Source organism: Lytechinus variegatus, chromosome 1, assembly GCF_018143015.1.
Source record: "Lytechinus variegatus isolate NC3 chromosome 1, Lvar_3.0, whole genome shotgun sequence".
Lineage (NCBI taxonomy): Eukaryota > Metazoa > Echinodermata > Echinoidea > Temnopleuroida > Toxopneustidae > Lytechinus > Lytechinus variegatus.
In genome coordinates this window covers 54,036,711-54,064,132 of record NC_054740.1, presented here as the reverse complement: position 1 = coordinate 54,064,132, position 27,422 = coordinate 54,036,711, and the positions used below count along the sequence as shown (strand labels likewise).

The following is a 27,422-nucleotide window of genomic DNA, read 5'->3' as shown; positions in this document are numbered from 1 at the left end:
ATGATAGCAAGTCTTGTTACCATGGCAACAGTGAATATCCTGCTTTTTGATATTCCAGCAAGAGTTGCTAGCATAGCAACTTTTTATGAAATGGGGCCCTAGAAAAACTTTGCCTGAGAAACATTCATTTTATTCAGGTACACCAACTGATGACGGCTAAAAGTGGGTTTAGGTGACCACTTTTCATCCAAATGGGCGAGGTCTACTTCCCAGTGTGCAGTGATATCAATTTATAAAATGCCCCTCTGTCCATTCCTCTTGAGATAGAGAGCTTAATACTGAAGTCTCTGGGAGTTACTGTAAAAGCGATTTAAAAACACGCAAACTTACGAGAATCTATGTAAATGCAAGTTTTGAATCGCAGTTCAATTGCGTGTATCGTTTTGGCAAAGAGATTGCATAATTTGACCTACAGAGGGCGGCATTTAAGCAAGCAAGCTTGAGCTCCAAAATCATATGCAATGCGAGAATTTGTTCCAATTAAAGCAATGCGATCATTTTTTTTCAGTTTCAGATCGGTATTTAAATTATGATTTTGGTTGAAATATAAATTGCTTTTGCTGTTTGATTGGTGAGTGTTAAGATCTGTTCAGAAGACGTTGGGTCAATCGCCCATGTTTGTTGATTGATCCCATGCACTTTGATAGCCATAATCCCCCCGGTCCTTACCCGGTGCTCGGCCGTCCATACCAGACCAGCAGCTAGCACCTCCGTTTTGCCTTCCCCGATGTCCGCCCCGCAAAGAAAAGTTGCGCTAAATGTCACAAAAGCTCATGATTAGATCAAAACAACGCTGAATTATGCCGCTTTAGAGCTAGAATTATGATCAGAAAATATGATTATGTTGCTGAAATGTTGATTAAAACCATTTACAGATGGGCAAGAAGGAAGGGACTTTGTGATCATGGAGTGTGCAGCGCAAATTTAAGAACCCGCGAATGTGTTTTGAAGCCGCTAAGTACGAAAAAAACTAATCGCGCAAAAATAACAGCGTTTACAGTAGACTGCAGATTTGGGCCAAACAAGAAGATTTAGGGCATCCAATTGGGCATGGATTTCATCTTAGTAACATCAATTTGAAGATCACTTTCAAGGGAACATCCTTTGATGACTATGGTTGTTAGGTGCTGGTGGAAACCTGGAACCTCTAATTGGTAGTGGCTTCTAAAGTAGCAACGTCACATTCCTCGGAATGCCCTCCACTGGGAGACGGCTAAAGTAGGTGCCGGGCGGAACCTGGAACCTCCACTTGTTAGTGGCTTCCAGAGTAGCAACGTCACATTCCTCGGAATGCCCTCCACTGGGAGACGGCTTAAGTAGGTGTCGGGCGGAACCTGGAGCCTCCACTTGTTAGTGGCTTCCAGAGTAGCAACGTCACATTCCTCGGAATGCCCTCCACTGGGAGACGGCTAAAGTAGGTGCCGGGCGGAACCTGGAACCTCCACTTTTCCAGAGTAGCAACGTCACATTCCTCGGAATGCCCTCCACTGGGAGACGGCTAAAGTAGGTGCCGGGCGGAACCTGGAACCTCCACTTGTTAGTGGCTTCCAGAGTAGCAACGTCACATTCATTGGAATGCCCACCACTAGGAGACGGCTAAAGTAGGTGCCGGGCGGAATCTGGAACCTCCACTTGTTAGTGGCTTCCAGAGTAGCAACGTCACATTCCTTGGAATGCCCTCCACTGGGAGACGGCTTAACTAGGTGATGGGTGGAACCTGGACCCTCCACTTGTTAGTGGCTTCCAGAGCAGCAACGTCACATTCCTCGGAATGCCCTCCACTGGGAGACGGCTAAAGTAGGTGCCGGGCGGAACCTGGAACCTCCACTTGTTAGTGGCTTCCAGAGTAGCAACGTCACATTCATTGGAATGCCCACCACTAGGAGACGGCTAAAGTAGGTGCCGGGCGGAATCTGGAACCTCCACTTGTTAGTGGCTTCCAGAGTAGCAACGTCACATTCCTTGGAATGCCCTCCACTGGGAGACGGCTAAAGTAGGTGTCGGGTGGAACCTGGAACATCCAATTAGACGTGACTTCCAGATCAACATCATCACATTCCTGAGAATGCCCCTCCATGCATGCCTCCAGAGATAGAGAGCTTACTGAAGTCACTGGGAGATGGCTTGGAAGGAACTGGACCGCGAAGGGATCCTACGACCGGGCGTGGCCTTCTACCGTACCCCTGCGGAGGCCTGGTATGGTTGGAGGTAGCTTCATTGGATAGTCCTGATGGGTTGTTCAGTGAGAAGGGAGTTGTGCTGCAATATATTACAGGAAGAAAAAAAGAGAGAAACATCAGAATGTTGTACTTCTATCTTTGTTGTTATAAAATTGAAAGCCAACAAACAAACGACTATCGCTGTATGCAGGGGAGGGGGGGGGGGTGGTTTTTCACAAAGTTCACCAAAAGGATGCACAAAGTCCTTCAACTCTAACTTGAAAATACAAAAGTGCCCCATGACAAGCTTGGTTGCCTCGTTCTGAAACTTTGTACAAATATTACCCCCCCAAAAAAAAAAAAATTCTGTGTACGGCCATGTATGGTATCTATTCCTGAGATGCCATCACAAATTCTATAGATAGAATGAGGTACCTGTTTTCCATGGTAACGTATACTCTACAAATAATAAAAAAAATTGAAATTCAGGTGACCATGCTTTGTCAAAACTCTTGGGAACAAAGAAATCTGTTTTGCCTACTCTGGTCTAATATAACGATTCAAGTGAGGCAATTATTTAACTTATGGGCCCTGTCTTACAAAGAGTTGCAATTGATCTGATCAACCTCAACTATGGAAAGCCAACAACAACATATATATCATCTAGAAATATTTCTTGATGTGCTGTATATAGCATGTTTTACTGTAAAAACAAATTGCTATGTCTATCCATCACCATTTCTGCACTTCATGACACTCTTTCCAGTGGCTCACTTTATTCATCATCCCAGTATAGCTTCCTGTATGAGTTGCCACAGGGATTACTCCATCAAATATATCAAGCATCAAGTATATTCAAACATTCATTTTTTCCCCACTAGAATTCAGCTTGCTTCTCTTGTTTGAAGGATATTGTGCAAATTTCCTGAAGAGAAAATTATGACATTGATGGATTTCCAAACAGTTGAGGTTGATAGGATCAATCATAACTCTTTGTGTAAGACGGGCCCTGGAACGTCAAATCATGCAGAGTCTATTGTAATCTGAATAATTCGCAAACTAAATGAATGGAGGAAAGTACAGAAAATATGACCATACTGTAAACATGTTAGATAATCTACTTGATGACTGAAAACATGAAGGTTATCAACTCATCTCACTGTTTCCTTTATATCATTATTAAAGGTCAAGTCCACCTCAGAAAATAGTTGATTTGAATCAATAGAGAAAAATCAGACAAGCACAATGCTGAAAATTTCATCAAAATCGGATGTAAAATAAGAAAGTTATGACATTTCAAAGTTTCGCTTATTTTTAACAAAATAGTTGTATGAACGAGCCAGTTACATCCAAATGAGAGAGTCGATGATGTCACTCACTCACTATTTTTGTTTTTTAATGTTTGAATTATACAATATTTCAATTTTGACAAATTTGACAATTAGGACCTCCTTGCCTGAAGCACAAAATGTTAAAACAATGGAATTCCACGTGTTCAGGGAGGAATGAAACTTCATTTCACATGAAAATGACGAGAAAATAAATATATTTCATATAATAAAATACAAAAGAAATAGTGAGTGAGTGGTGTCATCAGTTCCTCATTTGCATACCGACCGAGATGTGCATATGACTGTTTTGTGAAATGAAGCGAAACTTTAAAATGCCATAACTTTCTTATTTTACATCCGATTTTGATGAAATTTTCAGTGTTATGCTTGTTGAATTTTTCTCTTTTTATTCAAATTAAGTTTTTGTTGGGGTGGACTTGTCCTTTAAAATCATCTCCTTCTCTGAATTCATCCTACCTATTAAATGACGAGTGATCCGTTCTCCCAAAGGAATCCTGATAGGAGGTCATCATAGAGGATGGCGGGAGATGCGATGGCGAAGCATTCAATGCCGAGCTTCTCTGTAGCCCCGTGCTCATGGGTGTGAGGTCGGGTATTCCTCCACCCTCATGTCCTCCTTGGTTGCCATAGTGACCCATCCCACCATAGTTCGGAAGGGGATGGGTTGGATGCCTGGACTGCATCATCTCCTCGATATGGTTGCCGGGTGTGGCCAGCATCACATCATCCCCATAGTTCTTCTTCAACACTGACATAAGATCCTGGTGTCTTGATAGTAATTGTTCATCAAAGCTATTTGGCATGGCATTGTGGGAGGCATACACTGACTGTGAGGGTGCTTCGTAGTCAGCAGGCCCTCCGACATCATCGGGTCCCGGTAAAGTATCACCAAATGTTTTAACTTGGACATTATCAGCGAATCTGTTTTACAAAAAATTGAAGTGGAGAAGGAATTCAAATTAGTATACTCCAACTTCAAATTTAAGGGACTTTTTTTTACAATAAATGTCAAAGTTAGCATTTATGTACCTAAAGAGGATAAAAAAAGAATGCTTCTGTCAAAAAATGCATAAAATGAGAGCACATGCATTGATTTGCCAACTTTTTGCTTTCCCAAGAATTGCTCCAGGAGGAGGGGAAGGGGCACACACCCCTGCCCTTGAGGACCATTTTTTCTTAAATCAGAAATGAATTTGACAGGAAAGTGCATCTGATGGTGGTAAGGTGGTGACATTTGACCTATGTTTTAAACATTTTTTTACATGCCCCCCTTCCTTTGAGAACCATGTTTGTATTGTCTTATCAGAAATTAATTTGACTGGAAAATGCATCTTACTGTGGTGATGTGGTGACACTTAACATTGTTTTTCTTTTTAACTGAAACCATGTGTAAGATGTTCTTACCTGACATTGCCCTTGGGTTTTCCCGACTTGATCAATCTTGACCTCCTGATGTGTCCATTGGGAAGTCTTGCTGCTTTTGGAGGTGACCTGCTGCTGCTGGTCTTCAAGGCTTGCTGCCATGGCGGTAATGAGTTGAGGCTTGCCTGAGGAATAGGCGGAGGGGATATCTGGGCAGGACCCATGATCTGAGATGGTGAGGAGTGCTGGTGAGGGCTAGATGAGGACAGGGGCTGTATTGTTGTCAGTTCTTGAGAAGGAGATGGTAGCTTTTGTGGCAACGTGGGTGCCTGCCATGACGGATGCTGTGTTGCTGGAGGTAACGACCGCAACGGGGAATGTTTCATGGATGCTGTCTGGGGCAACAGAGATGCGGACGGCTGTGAGGATGACTGAAAACGAGGAGAGGTGGACGGATGCGACAAGAGTGATGACGACTCTCTGGAAAACTGCTTGAACCCTGGAGAAGTCCGTTGGTTTGGCAATGTTTGTTGCCGCGGTGAAGGCTGTTGCCTTGGTGATGATTGTTGTCTTGGTGACAATGATATGAGAGATGTTGAACTCCTGCGGGAGGATTGCCGAGGGGAAGCTATTTTTCTTCTGGGCGAGGTTGAATTCCGTCTGGCAGTAACTGTTGAAGCTGAATGAAAGCAACAGAGAATTCTAAGTTTCTAATGCACACAAAATAGCACTATTATGATCTCAAAATACCACTGACATTAAATCACATTTAGAGCATCCAAATAATCTTGCACAAGGACCCTCTAAAACCTTATCAATTTACTCTTTTCTTTAAAATTGCACCCCTGTCCCCATTTCTCAATTACTAAATATGTAAAAAGTGTAGGTAAACTAATATCATCTGTTAGAAATTTATGGCACAAGCTAAGACAATATAGGGACAGTAATTTTCCATTTCCAATCAATACGCAATGAGTAGCGATGTCAAAATGCTCATGCTGGTCAAAATTTGTATCTGCCACTGTACTTACAACGTTTTAAAATGGATTTTAATTGAAGAGATTCAAGTACAAAAACTATTCAAAGAAACATAATCAACATGAATACTTTTTCACTTCACCTTTCATATTACTAGCATTATTTTATGGTTGAATGAGATTTAATGCTGATTTGGGGACATTTTTGGACATCGTTTTGAGCAGTCGAAGACTTTCGCCTATCCGCCATTTTGACTTTGTTGACTACCATGATCATGATATTATGACCGAATGCAAAGGGCACCAACACACGGCTTTGTTTCTGCCTTTACGTGGACGTGAGCGTAAACTAATTTTGATACAATCAAGCAATGGAGGGGCTCGAGTGCAGACACAATGTGTGGATTGTTATGATTGTTGTAGCAAAGTGAGATTGTGTTTTTTCCAGTTGATATTCAAATTTCATTGAGGATTTGTGAGTAATTTCTGTTGCTATTCTGCGCATTTTTAATATGTTTTCTGTCATTTTCTGTTTGAAAAGGCTATTCCCGTTTCAAATGACCAATTCCATGGATCACGTTCATTTTCCGCAATCGCGGAGAATCCCTGTCCCTAGATAAGCGTCATTTGACTTAAGGTCGACTGATTCAGTGTCTACTATATTTTACCTTTACCTTGTTGATCAGGACCACTGCCCCCAAACGCTGCAGAGTAGACCTTGACCCCTTCATCATTGCCATCGCCCTGGGCATAGGCATAAGGGTTGGTAGAAGGTTTCCGTCTCACTACAATGTTATCATACTGCAATATGGAGTGAAGCAATAGGAACTTTCATTCAAGATAAACTCTGGTAATCGCAAAAACCACAAGAAAACAAGGCAAAAGCGATTTTGTGTCTCGCCCACTTATGAAAATAACCAGAAATATTGTGATTTGCGAGGGCACGCAACAGATTTGTATAGAAACTTTATTGTGAAATGACTGGGATAGAATAACACTTGTCATAAAAGCCTTGCACGTAAACTTTAATGTTGACCTGAAAATGACCTTTGACCTTACCTTGTGACCTCCGACTGCAGCATAACATGCAGGTCGCCTAAGTACATCTACCATCCAAGTTTTGCTGAAAAGTGACTTACAGTTGCAAAATTAGGTGTCATAAGAGAGTCTTGCATGTAAACTTTAACGTTGACCTGAAAATGACCTTTGACCTTACCATGTGACCTCCGACTGCAGCCTAACATGCAGGACCCCAAGTCCATCTACCATCCAAGATTGGTTGAAAAGTGACTTACGGTTGCAGAGTTAGGTGTCATAAGAGAGTCTTGCATGTAAACTTTAACATTGACCTGAAAATGACCTTTGACCTTACCATGTGACCTCCGACTGCAGCCTAACATGCAGGACCCCAAGTCCATCTACCATCCAAGATTGGTTGAAAAGTGACTTACAGTTGCGGAGTTAGGTGTCATAAGAGAGTCTTTAACTTTAAACTTTAACGTTGACCTGAAAATGACCTTTGACCTTACCATGTGACCGCCAACTGCGACTTATGGTTGTGGAGTTATGTGTCATTATAATTTTGTGACGGACAGACGACAGATGACATTTAGATCCCTAAGTCTCGCCTTCACCTCTAGTGGGCGAGACAATAAAATGTTCACAGAATTGAACAAAATAAAACAAAACATAAATAAATGATTTCTGCCAAACGATTTTTCAGGAAAATGTATAAAAACAATAATAATAGTAAGTTCTTCTATAACGCATAACACATTATGAATAATGCCTCTAAGTGCTTCCAAAGGACTTGAATATTAATACCCCGGCTGTAGCTCAAGCAGCCTTTCCAGCGCTCAGTATTTCAAGGAAAAAATTCCTGCCAGGTACACATTCACCTCACCTGGGTTGAGTGCAGCACAATGTGGATAAATTTCTTGCTGAAGGAAACTATGCAATGGCTGGGATTTTAACCCATGACCCTATGTTTCAAAGTCTGGAGACTAATCCAATGGGCCACAACGCTCCACATAAATCGAGAAGATCAGAAAATTTACTGCAAAATGCCTATCTGTTCAGAGTGTGATATCCCACATGTTATTTCCTGTGGTAGCTACACCAAGTTTGAAAAGCTTGTAATAATTCATGAATATAATTTTGAGCAATTCTGTAATATTTTGCATAAGCATGCTAGTACAAGAAAAATACCTTGGGGTTGCTTTCAGCCATTTCCTTTTGATATTAGATTTCTATACTTGAACTCAAACTTAGTTTTAAAGGGGAATCCTACACAAATAATGACCAAAAAAAAAATCAAGAAAAAACAAGAGTAAGAGATGCAGACCTAAGAAGTTCTCACAGAATTGGATAAAGTAAACCATACGATGATTAATTGAACAATAATAAATTGCTTTTATGCAACCCTTTGTAACATTGAATGTGAGCATTCAGTGTTACAATCGCTTTTTGATAGAATATACAACTAGTGTGTCTACTATTTGGTCTCGTTTCCAATTAACCCATGAACCAAATTGTATTTATCCAGTTTGGCTATGTACTCATTCTGTAGATATGATTTAGTCTAAATGGTTAGATAACTTAGATGTTCACTGTTATTGAACAAAACTTTCATTTGACACATTGCTAAATAACTAGTAGAAACAAGTCAATATTAGACCTTTTGGGCATAAAGCTAATTTAGAATTAGACTTAATGGGTTTTAGACCAAGTGTAGTGTAGACCAAATGGCAATAAGACCACATTGGTATTAGACCAAATAAGTTTAGTCCATGTGGTATAAGACTGAGAAGTAGACCGAATGCTTGCAGACCAACCTAGAGAATATAAACCAAGCCTTAATAATTGAAAATATTAAACAGGACCAAATGGCAATAAGACCACACTGATATTGACCAAATAAGTTCAGTCCATGTGGTATATTAGACTAAGAAGTAGACCAAACGATTGCACGCCAACCAAGTGAATTATCATAACACTCAGGCTTGAAAATATTAAGCTGGACAATGTAATCTTTGAGTAATCAAACATTGAAGATTTTGAGTACCATAGTTACTGGCAAATATTTGCTTGGTGTCAACTACTATATCTTTCATTACATTATATATCATTCTCGTCTGTCAATAATTGCCCAAACTCTTTGGAACTGCCTATTATTTACAGGTTTCCAATACAATTGTAAGAATGAATATACTTTGTTCACACTAGCTGTTAAGTGTACGTTCAAGGCATGCGTTCAGAAGTGTGTAGAAGATACTCCTTTCTTTTATATTCTAAAATTGTGATAAGTGATTACACTAAATTTCTAAAAATCCTACTATTATCACTAAACTCCTGCCCTTTGAGAAATAATTTGAATAATTTTAGATGAAAGAGGAGATTCTAAGCTTTCCAATGGTAGGTCACTTGTCTATTGTATTTGTGATTAAGTTATGATAAATCTCGGTTTCATTTTTTCTGGGACGCACTGTATATATCACTTTCTGTAAGCAAAAGATGAAAATAGGAATTATTGTTACTACACGTAACTATCCCTTAATCATTGCAAAAATCCTATTACCATGGGTTGTATCAAATAATTATTATCTCACAGAAATCCAGACCAATATGAGGGAAGAGATATATTAAACGTAAAGGAAACCAAAATACAAGGAGGAAATCTATCTTGTCAGAAAGAATAAAATGAGAGGAGCAATCTAAAACTTGTTTTATCAAAAATCGGTGAGAGAATAAGCGAGTTATGGAAGTTTAAAACTCTTGTTGTACTTTTTATGGGGATCCTCAAATCGGCAAACATGCTTCAAAATGGCTGATTTTCTGGACAACTCTCCATTTGTTTTGTACACAAATTTTCCTCATTATCTTTTGAGCTGCATCTTGCCTCCTCTGAGCACAACATATGTCATGGGAAAATATAATTCACACCACATATGTCAAGGTAAGGAGGAAATATTGTGAAATATGTAAAATAAAGGGGAAAATCTGAAAAAATTGTGTACATAAACAAATTGAGAGTTGTCCTTAAAATCAGCTATTTTGAAGCATGTTTGCCAATTTGAGGACACCCATAGAAAGTACAATGTAGACTTTTTAAATGTCCATAACTTGCTTATTTCATAACCGATTTTGATGAAACTTGTTTGAAATTGTTCCTCTCATTGATTCTCATCTTGGGTTTTGGTTTCCTTAAAGTGAATAAACTCAAAGACCCGTATTCTGAACCTGGGTTTGAATTAAACCCTGGTTTAAAGTTGTGGTTTACCTATGGGGAGCCAATTGGAGCACAAATCCCTAACAGTACACATTCAATTTATTCACTGATATGACACCAAAATTGTTTGCAATTGTCTGGGAATGATAACTAAAGTATTATTCTTCATTATGAAAGCAAAAGGAAACAAAATAGTAAACATAAGAAATATAGCCTACAATACAAACAGAAATTTTGAATTTTTGGCTTCCCATAATTTTAGCACAGAGTTAGACCATGGTCTAAGTTTAACCTGACTTCAGAATACGGTCCATAAAATCAGATTCATGCTCCTATTTCTCCACCTTCACCCTTTTTTTCTGATTTTTGGGGGTGTAAATTTGACATCCTAATTAATACAAGATATAGATATTACATCTTGACAACAAAAACATAGATTTTACTTGTTTTCTTCTAGCCGGGTGTGTATAATAGAAATGTAGAGCCCCCCCCCACCCCGCAAGACTTGAAAAAGGGATTCAGAGAAAAGCTATATGAAAGCTGGTTTTAAAATAAATGATACAGGATTTACGTAGTGCCCATACCAACTTTGTTAAAGTTATATAATTTATATATTATATAATGTATTTTATGTTAAACTTATATTACCCTGGCTAAGCGAGTCTACCAATTCAGGTGCTCATAGCTTTTTGAGAAATTACTTCCTGCCGGCACCCATTTACCTCACCTGGGTTGAGTGCAGCAATGCACAATATGGGTAAATTTCTTGTGGAAGAACATGTTCCCTGTACAGAATCCAAATGAAATACAATCACTTACGGCTTTTCTTATGGCCACCTTACTCCCATGCACATCAGCCGCGGCTCTCTTGTTGAGTGGCTTGACGGGCGAACCAAAGGTATTGGTTCTCTCGCCACAGAAGTTGATGTGTCTGGCTGCCGCAGTTTGGTTGAAGCGACGCCCACAATGAGGACATTGGATGTAGTCTGGATGATAAAAACACAAAGATCAAATTTCTGAATCTCATTGGGTTTTACACTGTGTATTCATTGGAGGGTCCTTGAGGATCGGGTGGTCTAGTGGTTAGAGAACTGGGCTCCGTTTCATAAAGCTGTTCGTAAGATAAGAGCGACTTTAAGAACGACTGGTGAACCTTTCTTATGCGCTTAACCATCGCCAATATATATACCATTTACCACAAGAAAGGATCACCAGTCGTTCTTAAAGTCGCTCTTAACTTACGAACAGCTTTATGAAACACCCACCAGGACTCCTAACTGAAAGGTTGTGGGTTCAAATCCCAGCTATGGCATTATTCACACTTTAACCCCCCCCAAAAAAAGGCCTGTAATTCTTGTATCAAAAATCATCAGTCACTCTGACTATTTAACCTAGGCATAAGGAAATTCATATAAGTTATTGGTATACCAGCTTGGCGTTGATGTGGCGAAAAGCTGCTTTTCCTTCCTACGGGAGTTACCTCAACAGAAATTTAACCAGTTCTTGTGATATCAAGGTACATATAATTTTATATAAGAGTGATAGGGTTTTATTTACTCAGGATACATGTAGCTGCATCAGCTGTGAGACTTGTTCGGCCGGGGGGGGGGGGGGGGCACTTCCATTGACGAGTGGATACCATGCGCAACCATGGGGTCTCGAAAAGCACCCTTTACAAGTATTTTCCATATTCTGAAAATGAACCCATTTTTTTTTCATCATGTACACAAAGGAAAATCCGATTAAATGATCTCTTTTGGCAAAGGACGCTAAAGGGATCTGGAAAAACCATAGTTCTGTAGGTACGGTTGAAAACTCTTTGAGAATAATTCCATTCAGACAATGAAGTTATACACTTGCCTGGATTGATAGATGGAGGCGGCGGAGGAGGGAGGGGCTTCCCTGTATTAATGGCATGCTGGGCCCGTCTTGCTGACCTAATGGCATTCACAAAATCTGCATGATTTTGTCTCCAGTTTGTCTTCTTGATCCCTTGTTTCTGTACGAGATTCATAAATACAGATAATCTAGAATATAACATGGTATCACCACATTTATTATTGGATATGACATTAAATGTCAATTCTAAAAAATTGTTTTTAGAACTGTATTCCATGTATATTTTCTATCTGAAATTATGCTTCATCAATTAATGTGTTTAAGGCTTGGGATAGAGGCACCAATCCAAATGAAAAGTGGTTTACAAGCACATCAGAACTGTTGCATAAGATAAAGAAAATATCAAAGAAACAGAAAGGAGAAAGTTTGAACAAAATTGGCAACACAATGCAAAATGTTCAAAGAGTTGTAATCACAATATCTAAGGTCACAAATTGGCAGCAAATGTATTATGTCACTGTGATGTAGGGGATGGACCATTCCTCCCTTTGCTCCAATAATGACTCTAAAATGTCATCTTTTTTCAAAATTTTCATTCAAAATGATAATTTTCTTTATGGAGACATAAAACCATATCGTCATGTTGGTGCAAGAACGCTCTTAGCAAAATATTTTCATGCACTGCATTGTTGCAAAAACGCCCTTACGCAATGTACGTTGCTAAGATCGTTTTGCACCCATGCAATACGTGGAAATGAGGTGTTAAGGGCATTCTTGCACCAACATGACGATATATGTTATGTGATCTTTGATTACTATCCTTAGGAAACAGATGCTTAGAAAAGAAATCCACAATTCTGTGAAATCCCAGGACTTAAACCCTTACAGTGGACAGACTAATTTGTCACAAAAAGTGATGCTCATTTTTTCTCAGGCCATGACTGGCTTAGAACTGAAATTTTCTTCTATCAAATAGAAAACCGTGATGCTTTATACTCTCAATGAATGGACATACATTTTGCATCAATAACTTACCTTTATTTTATCTGGTCTGACAATTTTTGTGATTGATATTCCAGTTCCTGCTATTCTCTGTCTTCCCGACTCAAACACTCTCCTTTTAGAGTTGAACACTTTGGCACATATTGGTAAATGCCTCGCCTGAAAAACAGGAAAAACAAGAAACAAGACAGAGAAAAAAAATTGAGAATACAAAGTGAAAGCGATTTTGTGTCTCGCCCACTTATGAAAATAACCAGATATATCGTGATTTGTGAGGGCACGCAACAGGATGGTATCAAAACTTCATTGTGAAATGTGAGATGGAATAACGCTTGTCATAAAAGCCTTGCATGTACATTTTAATGTTGACCTGAAGATGACCTTTGACCTTTTCATGTGACCTCAGACTGCAGCACATGATGCACGTCCCCCAAGTCCATCTACCATCCGAGTTTTGTTGAAAAGTAACTTCCGGTTGCGCAGTCAGGTGTCATACGAAAGTTTTGCATGTAAACTTTAACGTTGACTTGAAAATGACCTTTGATCTTACCATGTGACCTCCGACTGCAGCCCAACATGCAGGTTCCCCAAGTCCATCTACCATCCAAGTTTGGTTGAAAATTGACTTACGGTTGCAGAGTTAAATGTAGGTGTCATAAGAGAGTCTTGCATGTAAACTTTAACGTTGACCTGAAAATGACCTTTGACCTTACCATGTGACCTCCAACTGCAGCAGGTCTCCCAAGTCCAACTACCATCCAAGTTTGGTTGAAAAGCCACTTACGGTTGCGGAGTTAGGTGTCATAAGAGAGTCTTGCAAGTAAACTTTAAAGTTGACCTGAAAATAGCCTTTGACCTTACCATGCGACCTCCAACTGCAGCATAACATGCAGGTCCCCAAAGTCCATCTACCATCTAAGTTTGGTTGAAAAGTGACATACCGTAGCGGAGTTAGGTGTCATAAGAGAGTCTTGCATGTAAACTTTAACATTGACCTAAAAATGACCTTTGACCTCACCATGTGACCTCCGACTGAAGCATAATATGCAGGTCCCCCATGTCCATCTACCATCCAAGTTTGATTGAAAAGTGACATACGGTTGCGGAGTTAGGTGTCATAAGAGAGTCTTGCATGTAAACTTTAACGTTGACCTGAAAATGACCTTTGACCTTACCATGTGACCTCAGACTGCAGCATAACATGCAGTCCATCTACCATCCAAGTTTGCTTGAAAAGTGACTTATGGTTGTGGAGTTATGTGTCACTATAACATTTGGATCCCTAAGTCTCGCCTTCACCTCTGGCGGGCGAGACAAAAAAACAAGTGGTATGCCTTTGACATTGAAAACTACTCTCACTCGCACAAGATGTTCAGTGATACATGGTTACTCTTATGTCCACTTTTTATGAACTAGACCAATAAACTTACAGAGATATGATGGTTATTCAACAAAAAACCCCAACATGGCCAAAGTTCATTGACCTTACATGACCTTTGGCCTTGATCATGTGACCTGAAACTCGCACAGGATGTTCAGTGATACTTGATTAATCTTATGTACAAGTTTCATGAATCAGATCCATAAACTTTCAAAGTTATGATGGTAATTCAACAGATACCCCCGATTCGGCCAAAGTTCGTTGACCCTAAATGACCTTTGACCTTAATCATGAGACCTGAAACTTGCACAAAATGTTCAGTGATGCTTGATTACTATTATGTCCAAGTTTCATGAATCAGATCCATAAACTTTTAAAGTTATGATGGGAATTCAACAGATATCCCCAATTCGGCCAAAGTTCATTGACCCTAAATGACCTTTGACCTTGGTCATGTGACGTGAAACTCATGCAGGATGTTCAGTGATACTTGATTAACCTTATGTCCAAGTTTCATGGACTAGGTCCATATATTTTCTAAGTTATGATGACATTTCAAAAACTTAACCTCAGGTTAAGATTTTGATGTTGATTCCTCCAACATGGTCTAAGTTCATTGACCCTAAATGACCTTTGACCTTGGTCATGTGACATGAAACTCTAATAGGATGTTCAGTAATACTTGATTAACCTTATGGCCAATTTTTATTAACTAGGTCTTTATACTTTCTAAGTTATGACGTCATTTCAAAAACTTAAGCTCAGGTTAAGATTTGATGTTGACGCCGCCGTCGCCGTCGGAAAAGCGGCGCCCATAGTCTCACTCTGCTTCGCAGGTGAGACAAAAAATGATTTATGAATACACTTCGCATAAATTAGCATTAATAATTTTCTACTGAAAATTTCAAAATTCTGTGTAGAAGTGTGGTGGGCCTCATGAAGTTCTACCAGATGGAAAAAAAATCAAAATCAGTCAACAAATAAAGAAGAGGCATTTTCGGTGATTTCTGAATAAATTTCGCACAAGTAATTTTCTACTGAAAATTTCAAACTTCTGTGTAAAAGTATGGTAAACCTCATAAAGTTCTACAAGATGAAGAAGAAAAAAAGTAAAAATCGATATGAATAAATTAATTTCGCATAAATTAGCAGAAAAATTGTTTTAGTCAAAATTTCTAAATTCTGTGAAGATTGGTGAACCTCATGAAGCTCTACAGATGGAAGAAAAAAAATCAAAATCGGTCAACAAATAAAGAAGCATTTTATGTGAATCTTTAAAAATATGCATAAATTAATTTCACATAAATTAGCATAAAAATTGTTCTAGTCAAACTTATAAAACTCTGTGCAGAAGATCAGTGAACCTCATGAAGCTCTACCAGATGGAAGAAAAAAAGATCAAAATCGGTCAACAAATAAAGAAGAAGAATTATTTTATGTGAATTTTTAAAAATATGCATATATTAATTTTGCATAAATTAGCATAAAAATTGTTCTGGTCAAAATTTCAAAATTCTGTGTAAACTTTTGGTAAATCTCATGAAGCTCTACCAGATGGAAGCAAAAAAATCAAAATCCGTCAACAAATTAAAAAGAAGAAGCATATTTGTGAATTTCGAAAAATGCCCCAAGATTAGCATATTTAATGAATTTCAAAATTCTGTGTAGTAGTTTTGAATCCCCAACCAAGTGCTATCATATAAAGCAAACAGAATTTAAATCGGACTTGAAATGGCGAAGTAGTCGCACAGACGACGGACGCCACGGCATAAGCTCATCTTGCCCTTCAGGCCAGATGAGCTAAAAAAAAAAGAAAATTAAATATTGAGATAACTAATACTATGGATATACCACAATTGATAATGCAAAGTGTGATGTAACACATGAGCAACTACCCCATTACTTTTGTACATATTTCACTTGGTTGTCTCTTAAATCTGTAGCCCAGGTATTCTTTTATCGGAGGACCCATAATGCAGTTTTCACAATTTAAACGTAGTACAAACTATGTTTTGGGGTATTTTTGCCCATCAAATAGGAAAGTCATAGATGAGACATCGAGGGTAAACTTACTTTAGAATCCTGATAAATATTAAGGAAAAGGTTCAGAAGCATTTCAGAGATCATGATTTTTTTTATATCACCGCTATGAAATAGTAGAATATAAATTTCAGACTGGATTGGAAAGTCTTACCAAAACATCTGGCAGGAATGTTCTTCCACATGTATGACATGGCTCAAGACCGGCTTGAGGTGAGTTTGATGAAGGGGATGCATCAAGGCCTCTTCTCTTCCTCATGGAACCTATCATTTGAAAACAATTACAAAAGTGAATAAAAAAATATTATTCAAACATCAAATTATCAGATTTAAGTCGATCATGGCTCTTTACTAAATGGGTACATATGGATGCTTCTGAACGCAGGCTGAAGCCTCTGTATTCATTCAGAATCAGATCCAAATTCCGTCTCCTAGCTTTTAAGTTGGCTGAATGATGGATCATGTCCTTGTGGGTCAATGTCAACATTTGTATTTCACTGTGTCCCATTCCAAAAATATCAGGTCCATTCTCAAAGGACTCTGGGTGCATTAAGTAAATCATTATCAAGACTAATTCCAAAGTGTTCCTATTTTTAAGGTTTCTCAGTGACCGACCTTGGGATAAAAAGACATTCGTTATTACATCTGGTACCTAGGGCTAGGTAGGCCCATGCACGTGAGTAACCCAGATCTGGCACCACCTCCTGGTCATATCTGTGACATAAGTTGAACATTACAATCATATGTTCTCATGCAAGGTACAGTACCATGTCAATTTAGGGAGCTTAAGTTGAGTCAATCATTGCTTAAAATGTGTCTTTCCCTCGAGCACCAATTTTAAGTGGCCCTTCTTTGTAAATTTTCTGGTGGTGCATGAATATGTTTCTTTAATTAAGGACTCCATCTACATACTCCAATTGTGGTCTAATCAAGGCTTATATAGGAGTAGAAGGATCTTTTTACTTGTGAAGTAAATGTGAGATTCATTAGCCTAAAATGGCTATATTGGTTTAAAGGGTCTTTGACTGAAAGTGTTGGTCAAAAGCGTAAAAGTTGAAACTAAGCTTTAAAGTCAATAATCACTCCAAAATCTTTACTTACAACTTAGCCTGAATGTATTTTCATTTGTGGCTGCGCCATTTTGCATTACTTTTGAGAAGATGGCAGTGTTGACATCAGTGAATTTTTCTTAAAAACAATGATTTAAATTTTATAAAAAATGAAGGTGATTTAAACAGCCTGTGCACTGATCTACCTAGATCAACTTTCGCCAATAGATTGATGCTTCACATTCGTCGCTTGAGGAGAAGTTAAGTGATCTGACAAATCGTCTGCAGAGCCAAAATGGTCGAATATCTGACCTTTCTAATCAGGTAACCGCTTGTCAGCATGCCATGGAGGAAAAGTGCAGTCGTCTGTCCAGTCAGATTGAACATCATGACGGAGAGTTGCTTGAAATTCAAAGTAAATTATCAACATGTCAGAAGAAGATCACTGATTTACATAAGGAGAGAGAGCAGGATGTTGAGGAAATTAGGTGTCTCAAGAAGAAAGCCAACGACGCGGAGCAATACTCGCGTAGAAATACAGTGCGTATATTCGGTGTGCAGGAAACAGAAGGAGAAAGTACTGATCAAATAGTGATACGCATTGCTAAAGATGTAGGGGTAGATCTACCACTCTCTGCAATTGATCGCAGCCACCGTGTGAATCGACAAAGACCACCACCTGAAGGAATCCGTCCAAAACCACGACCCATCATCGTCAAATTGGTATCCTACAAACATCGTCAAGACCTGTTGAGAAATCGTAAACAACTGAAATCGAAAAACACAGGAATCAGCATCTATGAAGATCTGACAGATACCAACCGGCGTCTGCTTTGGCAAGCACAAACTGAAGCAAGAAAACCAGAATGTAAAATCTCAAAAGCATGGTCAATGGATGGAAGGATCCTTGTGTCTGTCAAAACAAATGGCAAAGAGTCAAAGAAACAAATCAACTCAAAGAGAGACTTGGACAGACTGTAAAGGGTAAACATTCCATGAATGTGTATACAAACATGGTAAACATGGTCAGCTGTAGTAGTAATTATTTTCTCCAAGTGAGCACTCACTGGCTACTATTAACTTTAATTAGTAAATTTTAACTTGTCTTTTAATCGCATTATATTTTGATTTATTGTAATAAATTTTGTAGTTCTTTGCTTGTTTTTTTTTAATTTTGATTTTATGTGTGTGTGTTTTGTGATTTCTTTCTTTTAGTTTATTTTCCCAATGTCTTTTTTTGACGTATTAAATAATTCAAACCGTAGTGATGAGTATAGATCTAATCTGAATAGATTACATGAATATTTAACCCCTGCTGGTTCTGAAGATAACATACCTTTGCCACCAGAAACATACTATTCTGTTAGTGAATTTAATAATCATCTCCAATCTACATTTACAAAGGCTCGGCTAGAAAACAGCTTATCTTGTATGCATTTCAATTGTCGCAGTTTATCCCACAACTTTGATAATTTAACTACATATTTGTCATCTCTAGATTTTCAGCCAACTATTGTTGGTGTAACCGAAACATGGTTTAAGCAGTATACATTACAAAGCCTTTATAATCTTCAAAATTACTCTTTTGTTAGCAATGCACGTACTATTCGAAGAGGAGGTGGTGTTGGGCTATATGTAAAAAGCAATTTGCAGTATAGACAACGCCAAGATCTAGAGGTTAATGATTTATTTGTTGAAAGCACTTTTATAGAATTATCTATGTGCAATAAATCAATTGTATTAGGTATAATTTATAGACCACCAGGCCAGTCCATTCCAGATTTTTTGACATATTTAGAAAAGACTTTAAATATTGTAAATTCTGAACATAAAGTGTTTTATCTATTTGGTGATTTTAACTTGGACTTGCTTAAAGTTGGCACTGTGCATTACATTAATATGTATTTGGATTTGCTGTTGTCATTTTCCATGTCACCTCTAATATCTTATCCAACTCGTGTTACAAGTACTTCTATTTCTTTGATTGATAATATTTTCACAAATGCTACTTGCCATATATCATCAGGTATTCTTGTAAATGACATTAGTGACCATTTTACTATTTATTGTATTTGTGACCTTAAATGTTCTCAAAAAGAAAATGGATGCTTTCAATCACGAGATATATCTGATGTAAATATCAATAAATTCATTGAACGTATAAGCACTTTCAATTGGTCCTTATCTTTAAATGATCCAAACATTTGCTATAATGATTTTATAAATAAATTTTCTATATTGTATGAAAAAGAATTTCCAATCAAGAAAACAAAGTTTAAAACAAAAAGAAAAGATAAACCATGGATTACGCAAGAAATTCGTAATCTGATTAAGAAAAAATCTCGTTTATATAAACTTTATTTAAAAAATCCTTCAAATTATCGGATAAAGGTATACAAAAAAATGCGGAATCTTCTAACCAATAAAATTAAATCTCGTAAAATTGAATATTATAAAGATCAGTTTAACTGTGCCAAAGGCAATATGAAGAAAACATGGAATGTGATCAATACAGCCATGGGTAAAGAACATAAAGGCGTTTATATACGCAAAGTTATTGTTGACGGAGATGAAGTTACAGATTCAAACTTGTTCCCTGATATTTTGAATAACTATTTTGTAAACATTGGATTCAAGTTAAATAGTAGTTTTGCAAACTCACCTAGTCAAGATGTCACCACTCATATTAAGGGTAATGACAAGTCAATGTATTGTAATCCAATAACCATAGGTGAAATTATTGAAATAGTAAAAAATTTTAAAAACAAGTCAAATGTGGGCCATGATGGTATTGATATGAGAGTGATAAAAAAAAGTATTTATTTTTTGTGTCAACCTTTATGTGCAATATTCAATGCCTGCCTTGAGTCAGGGATTTTTCCGACACAAATGAAAATTGGTCGGGTTATTCCCATTTTTAAAGGTGGTTGCCCTGAAATACTTACAAACTATCGCCCAATTTCCATTTTACCTGTTTTTTCAAAGATTTTTGAGAAATGTATATATGTTAGATTACTGAATTTTATCAATGAGTGCAATATTATTAGTCCGAACCAACATGGATTTCGGGTGGGGTATTCCACATCTTCAGCATTACTTGATTTTATTCAAAGTATTACTAGTGTTATTGAAATGAAAGGTGTATCAATTGGCTTATTTTTGGATTTACAGAAAGCGTTTGACACACTTGATCATAGAATACTCATGAAAAAATTATTCAAATATGGAATAAGGGGGAAAATTTGGGATCTTTTAAACAACTATTTAAGTCATAGACAACAATTTGTAACTTTAAATAGTCAACAATCAAATTATAAGGACTTAAGGTGTGGAGTACCCCAAGGTTCTATCCTCGGGCCCCTTTTATTTACTTTGTATATAAATGATCTGTGCAATGTATCTTCGAAATTGAAATATATTTTATTTGCCGACGATACTAATATTTTTATGTCACATGATAATATTGATGTTCTGCAAGTGCAATTTAATAATGAATTAAAAAAGGTGACTTCTTGGTTGACCATTAATAAATTATCTGTAAATATTTCTAAAACACAGTATATGGTTTTTACAAATAAAAAAATATGCATTGACAATCTGCAGGTGCAATTAGCAAATTTTAGTGTAGCAAAGGCATCGCAAGTCAAATTTCTTGGTATTATAATTGATAGTAAGTTGCTATGGGTTCCTCATATTGATTTGATTTGTAATAGAATTTCCAAAATCATAGGCATTTTGTACAGATTACGCAATTTTCCAATTACTGTTTTACGAAATATTTATCACGCACTTGTTGCACCTTTTTTAAGTTACGGTATTCTTGCCTGGGGCAGTGCTTCTTATTCACACCTGGATAGAATTTTTAAACTTCAAAAACGTGCAATAAGAATTGTTAATCATTCGTCTTTTTATGCTCATACAGAACCAATTTTTAAGTCTCAGAGGATTTTGAAATTTTATGACTTTTACAATCATGAGACTGCAATTTTTATGTACAAGTGTTATAAATATTTTTTACCTCAGTCAATATGTAATTATTTTGTTTTAAATTGTAATGTACATAATTATACAACCAGGGGCAATAATGATTTTCATATACCTAAAGTAAGAACAAAATTATTTCAAAACTCAATTTTTTATAGGGGACCATTAATTTGGAATACTTTATCAAAGGATCTTAAGGATAGTTGCTCTCTTAATGTTTTTAGGAGAAATTGTAAATATAAAATCATCACTACTTATTCATTTTTTACTTAATTATTATTCTGATTGTTTGTTTGGGTTAGTTAGGTAATTCTTTCCCCTTTTCTACTTTAATTGTTCAAATAATGTATTTTATTTGGGTCGGCCGTACATAAGGTTAACTTCTTTTTGGCTGCTACCCTTTCAGTATAATATTTTATTTATATCCATGTCTGATTTATTTAATGTTTGTACTATATTTGTATTGTTTTTATACTGAGAAAAATAAATTGAATTGAATTGAATTATATTTATTTCTTTTTGTCTTGTCTTTCCGCTAATTCCCACAATCATTTTATTGATTATTATGGCATATGAACATCAAGATTGACTTGACCTGAAATTTGCTGGGACCGGCAGGTGCAATACACGAGGGGGGGGGTTAACTTGTCCTGGTTTGCTTTTCAATCTCTTTAAATTGGAAGACTTTTCATGAAATAACTAAGCTAGAAGTTCAACTTAGAGCATTTTCCTTTCTTTTACTTTTATCCAATGATGCTGTAGGACTATGCCTGTTCATCAGTCCAAGGGAATAAACTGTATGCTCCAAATAGTTGCAAGACAGAAAATCCACTACTCAAAGTCATGCACAAAAGCAATATGCTTCCAGTGAGATAATTAAGACCATCTAATTTCATTCATTTCTTTTTGTTTTGATTGTCATATTTTTCCGAGGGATTTCACTTTTCTTGGTTTGCTTTGCAATCACTTTAAACTTTGAAGAGTTTTCATGAAACAAAATTAAATATAATAGTTGCATGAGGCAAACTTGACAGAAAATTCCATTATTCGAAGTCATACACAAAAACAACATCCTTCCACTTTCCAGTGATATTTTCCCCATGACTAAAAAGGGAAGTTCACCCTGACAATTAAAGTTTGCGTGCTGTCGCCAAGCGGAAGACAAAAAAATCAAGATGGCGACGTAAACACGGCTGTAAGCTCTTCCCATCTTTTCATAACAAATCTCTTGTTTTTTTAATGAATTCTTCTTTAAAAATGAAATCAATATCAAAGAAATGTTGGAAATGAAGTTGGACCCCATGTACGTGTTTTAGGGCTAGATCTTTTAGAGGAAAAGTAGAATTCTCGGGGGCGAAAGTTTCTGGTTTTGTACCCGTATGTGGGGAAATATAGGCAAGGGTCCCAGGGGTTAGTGGGGAGTGACCATACGTACAGTATATGACTTTCACTCCCCAAAACGCCCCAGGCTACACTGTGTGTAGAGTGTAGAGCTGCCATCTTGGATTTAAAAAATACTTGCATCTGCTGATAGATATCAGGAATCGCAAAATATTTGTTTTAATCAATAGATATCATATAAATTACTTTATATTTATCAACCGAAACAAATATTTTACAAATCGTGATATTAATCGGCAATTGCAAGTATTTTTAAAATCTAGGTTGCAGCTCTGCACACGTGTGGTATCTAGGTATCGATAACAAAAGAAAGCAAAATGGTGACTTTAACAGACAGGGTAAGTGAATGCTCTTGCTCTTAACTTTTTTTCAATTTTACTACTATTCATTTAATGAAAATTAGATATTATAAAAATGGGGGTAGATTTAAACATAAAACTTGCCCATGTACAGGTGTACACACTCATTCAATAAACAAGGTTATATATAACCTTGTTCTCAGTTGTATCTCCATGTGTGGCAAAATAAGGGTGGCAATGTTTGGCTTATTTTCTCTTTTTCTTTGGGACAAATGCTTAATTTTTTTACACTGACAGCTTCCATTACACTTATTTCTTATACAACTTGGCTCTTATTTAAATTTGACTCTTTGAATAATTTTTTTCTGAATTAAAAATAGAGATCCAAAAATGAAAATTTTCATGCCATATTACTTTCCACCAATAGAGGGCGTACATAAAAATATGCCAAAAATTCAAGTTTTTGAGCGCTCTGGTGAATACAAAAATTATTGTCAAGTTACTAATAAAAATAAATTGCAACTGTATTGAAATAGTAATTTTGGTCACAAAAGTGATATTTTAATGATTTTTTAAAGTGTGTGCTCTGTACAACATTAGCATGGCATAGTCTAGACCAAAAGCTTCAGTCTCTGTATTTTGGTTGTTCCGCTGAACTACGTTTGCTCCACTCACCATACATAGACTGAAGAGGTTGGGGGTCCGTGGCTACAGACAACGTATAGTGAACTAGCATTTTATAGATCGCGATTTAAAACTGTTTTTTGAGCGAAATTTACAGTTTAATTACCAGGGAAATATAAATAACTTAAGTAATTGCATACCTTGGACCGGCGTTATTGAAAAAAAATCCACTGGATGATTGAGAAATCTGTCATCTAATACCCTTTTCATAAACCTATCCTCCAATTAGCCGCCTAAGAGTAATGCGGATAATTCAATAAAAATTGCGTTCATAAACTCCGAAAATAAGCCGCATTATTTTTACGAGCGCCCGTCCTGAAAAAGGGGGATAATCGCCATGACAACTGGACACGCCCCCTCCGATGCGGTTGTGTTGGAAAAGGGTGACCTTGTGACCGCACCATGGCAATTATCCGCATAATTTGGAAATGCGTTCATAAACTCAAAATCTTGTCCCGATGCTGCTATTATGCGGATAATAGCAGCATCAGAGTAATGCGGATAACTCTTGTCCTCCTCCAATTTTACGACCAAATTATGCTGCTATTAGCCGCCTAATTCATTTTAATGGGGTTTATGAAAGGGGTATTAGACATTTTCTCCTGTCCCGACGGTTTTTCTTGCAAGTTGCCATCTTGAATGACGTCATTATCGTTGTCTCGATATATCGCGATTATAACTATTATCGTTTGTCTTCGTGAGTGTATCGTATCGTATTATTGCCTTGTAGGTGTGCTGGTGGAATGCAACATCGATATCACATTCGTATATTGTTGACGCCCTCTCCGTTCGTTTGTAAATATTTCACAGTTTGGCTGCCTTAATTTGGATCGATTAGATGTGCTTTTCCCTACTAAACATCGGTAAAGTATAATTTTCATGCATTTTCATCTATATCGTTTAAAGTATTTTAAAATTGAATAATTAAATATTTTTAATTTGTAGTTTACATATCCTTAAATTGTAACCTCGATGTGTTATATAACCTCAAACTTTGGACTCTGGTCGGACAAAAGTGCTGGTGTTATAACAAATGGGAGCCCACACGGACACTTTACCGTCGGTGAATGGGGATTACAGTAAAATGTCAGAAATTGTTGAATAAATCCCCAGAAACGACGGTTATTCCTGTCTAGCCATAGTCCTACTAATAGATTCCCCACAGGCAGGGTGGTAGCAGTGAACAAGTGGTTGAACCGTACATAACTTTGGGCAAAAAACAAAAAATGAAATTGGTGATTTAGGTCTAGGTTCACCACGGGTAATCCTTACCTCTACAGCCAGGCATGGGAAGCAAGGCCAGGGGCCCGTTTCTCAACACCTGGACAAGTTAGTCATATCTTTATCCACAAACCACGGAGTTAGTTCCAGTCTTACTAAACCTGTTTCAGGAAAGGCTTCCTAACTAAAATACCTTGATATCGATACTATCGGTAAAAAGAGCAGACGAGACGTAGCCTTACAAAATAGCATAATTTTCAAAAAGAAAAATTATGACAAAATTGCAAATATTGTGATGAATTGGGTATTACATCTTTTAAAAATAATAGCAAAGGTAAATCATGCATCATACATACTTGGACTATGAAGACTGGGGCATTCAATTGCTGAAAAATGGAATAATGAATAATGTATTTCATGACTATCACACTAGGACGTTGAGATGGGTACCCCCGGAATATCCAGTTTTAATAGTTTACGAAAGTAAACCATAACGGTTTTATTTGTAAAATTATGATAATTATACAATGTTTTACGATTCCAAACATCATCGAAATATAGTTTAACTTTTTTATATATAAATCTTTGATACCAATCTTACAATTTGACAAATTATATACATAAATTAGAGATTAGAATCATCCAAAATATCTATAGGGTCTGAAAACGACAAATACAAGTCCAGTTATGGATGGCCTGAAGTGGTAGAATTATTATCGATTAAATTATTTCACTATTTCAAAATAAATGGTTTTGTGGCGTTTTACCAACAGTTTTCATAGTTAATTTGTATTACAATGATCATTGAATGCATTATCCCACTTGTTTTGGGATGTAATTTCAACCTCTATGATTGATTACGTAAGATTATAATTTTTCAAATTTCTCGGCACTTTTGCATGCCATAGTCTACCTAGCCTGGAGGCATTCTTAGGTAAAAATCATAGTACTATTCGTACCTTTACCCCCTAACGCCTGGCCTAGTTACGTGACGCTTATAGAGGGCGGCAAAATCAAGTGCTAAAATGTCCCGCTTCAACCACTGAACTAGGGGGGTGTTTCATCAATATTGTCGCGCGACTGACATTTGTCACGTGACAATATTGATGAAACACCCCCCTAGTTCAGTGGTTGAAGCGGGACATTTTAGCACTTGATTTTGCCGCCCTCTATAAGCGTCACGTAACTAGGTTGCATTAACAATGGATCCAAGATGGCGAAGACAACAAATGTGAGTAAACTCTCTTCTACTTTTATTTCTTCATCCCATTTCTGCCATTTCTTTCAATTTCAGTAAATTCTATATTAACCAATCTTTGCTAACCGATATTTTTACCCATGTACAGAAGTGTTAACGTCAGATTCAAATTATAAGGCGCTGTTTGGTGCATTTGTATAGTTGCATTTTCCTTTCCGATGTACGGCCCTATAGGGCCAAGCGCCAGGCGTTAGGGGGTAAAGGTACGAATAGTACTATGATTTTTACCCCAGAACGCCTCCAGAGTCCAGGCTAAGTCTACCCACGTGATGCCACTACGTCACTAAGAAAGAAGTTATGACAGGTTCGGAGGTGTCATAATTATTTAGTGAGGTTTTTGTACCCGATCTTGGTAAAGAGGGCTTCGTGAAACAGTTAGCAAACAAGTAGCTCACTATCTCCGATTTAGTCAAGAAGTTAGACTTATGACACCGACAGTGTTGAGAAACGGGTCCCAGGCGTTTAACGCCGTTACTAGGCTTTTTAGGGGAGTAACCCTACGTAGGTAGAAGGCGTCCCCAGACGCCTCCAGCCAGGCTAAACACACACACAAATACATATACGTAAATATTCATATCTGAATGACACGCGCCTCAAAACCCAAGCTAACAACAACAACATACGTCATGATAATGATCAACGACCAAAACTTTTAAACACAACACATATTCGCACATATGGGTATGGGGATAACATTTCCACAGCACTCGACAGGGTGATACAATTACAAACACATAATAAAAACACAATTCAACAAATGTTACCTGGTCGTGACATGCTTGAATCAATAATTTCTAAGCGTATGCACACTGGGATGTCACCTTTGGATCATTATCAGGTCCATAATGAGATCATTTATCGCTCTTTAAAATCGCGTAACAAAATTGATGCCCAGCCGTTGCGTAGGAAGATCGTTTAATGGCAACGCATATTTGCGCATGCTCAGTTCAATTAAAACCTCAAACCTCCGAGGCTAGGCGAGCGCGAGGAGGATGACCATCATTTGCCTCGCCCTTGATGACATCGATTTCACTGATTTGCGAAGTCCATTTGTTGTACTCATTTGCTCGTAATATGATCGGGAAATCGATTTGGTGAATGGCCTGGTTTGAATGAATGTGGCATTTGAGAAATGAAAAACCACCATGCCGACCGCCATTCACACAAAAGGCAATATTTTGTGACT

General features: G+C 37.4%; 1 protein-coding gene across 3 annotated transcripts; it reads right to left on the bottom strand.

Moving 5' to 3' along the window:
• Positions 1 to 545: 545 nt before the first annotated feature.
• On the bottom strand, positions 546 to 27,422 carry LOC121416932. Of its 3 annotated transcripts, XR_005970280.1 has the most exons (10): positions 27,001 to 27,422; positions 16,495 to 16,604; positions 12,953 to 13,078; positions 11,939 to 12,077; positions 10,898 to 11,064; positions 6,519 to 6,651; positions 4,916 to 5,552; positions 3,968 to 4,432; positions 1,921 to 2,259; positions 546 to 1,439 (listed from the first exon to the last, which is right to left on the bottom strand). XR_005970280.1 is itself a non-coding variant. In XM_041610467.1 (9 exons), exons 1-9 carry the CDS (start codon positions 27,011 to 27,013, stop codon positions 2,052 to 2,054), a joined length of 1,998 nt encoding a protein of 665 aa, XP_041466401.1. In that variant the 5' UTR covers positions 27,014 to 27,422; the 3' UTR covers positions 546 to 2,051. The 3 variants fall into 3 exon arrangements, 2 of the variants coding, with proteins under 2 accessions (XP_041466401.1, XP_041466410.1); XM_041610467.1 differs by having other exon boundaries at positions 546 to 2,259; XM_041610476.1 differs by having other exon boundaries at positions 546 to 2,259; positions 6,525 to 6,651; positions 27,001 to 27,421.

What these genes read in the sequence shown, in the direction of transcription:
- LOC121416932 (XM_041610467.1), bottom strand. An exon ending in CATTCCTGCCAGATGTTTTG is followed by an intron (nt 13,079 to 16,494) that starts GTAAGACTTTCC and finishes CCTGTTTTTCAG; the next exon opens with GCGAGGCATTTACCAATATG. An exon ending in TCAGACCAGATAAAATAAAG is followed by an intron (nt 12,078 to 12,952) that starts GTAAGTTATTGA and finishes AATCTCGTACAG; the next exon opens with AAACAAGGGATCAAGAAGAC.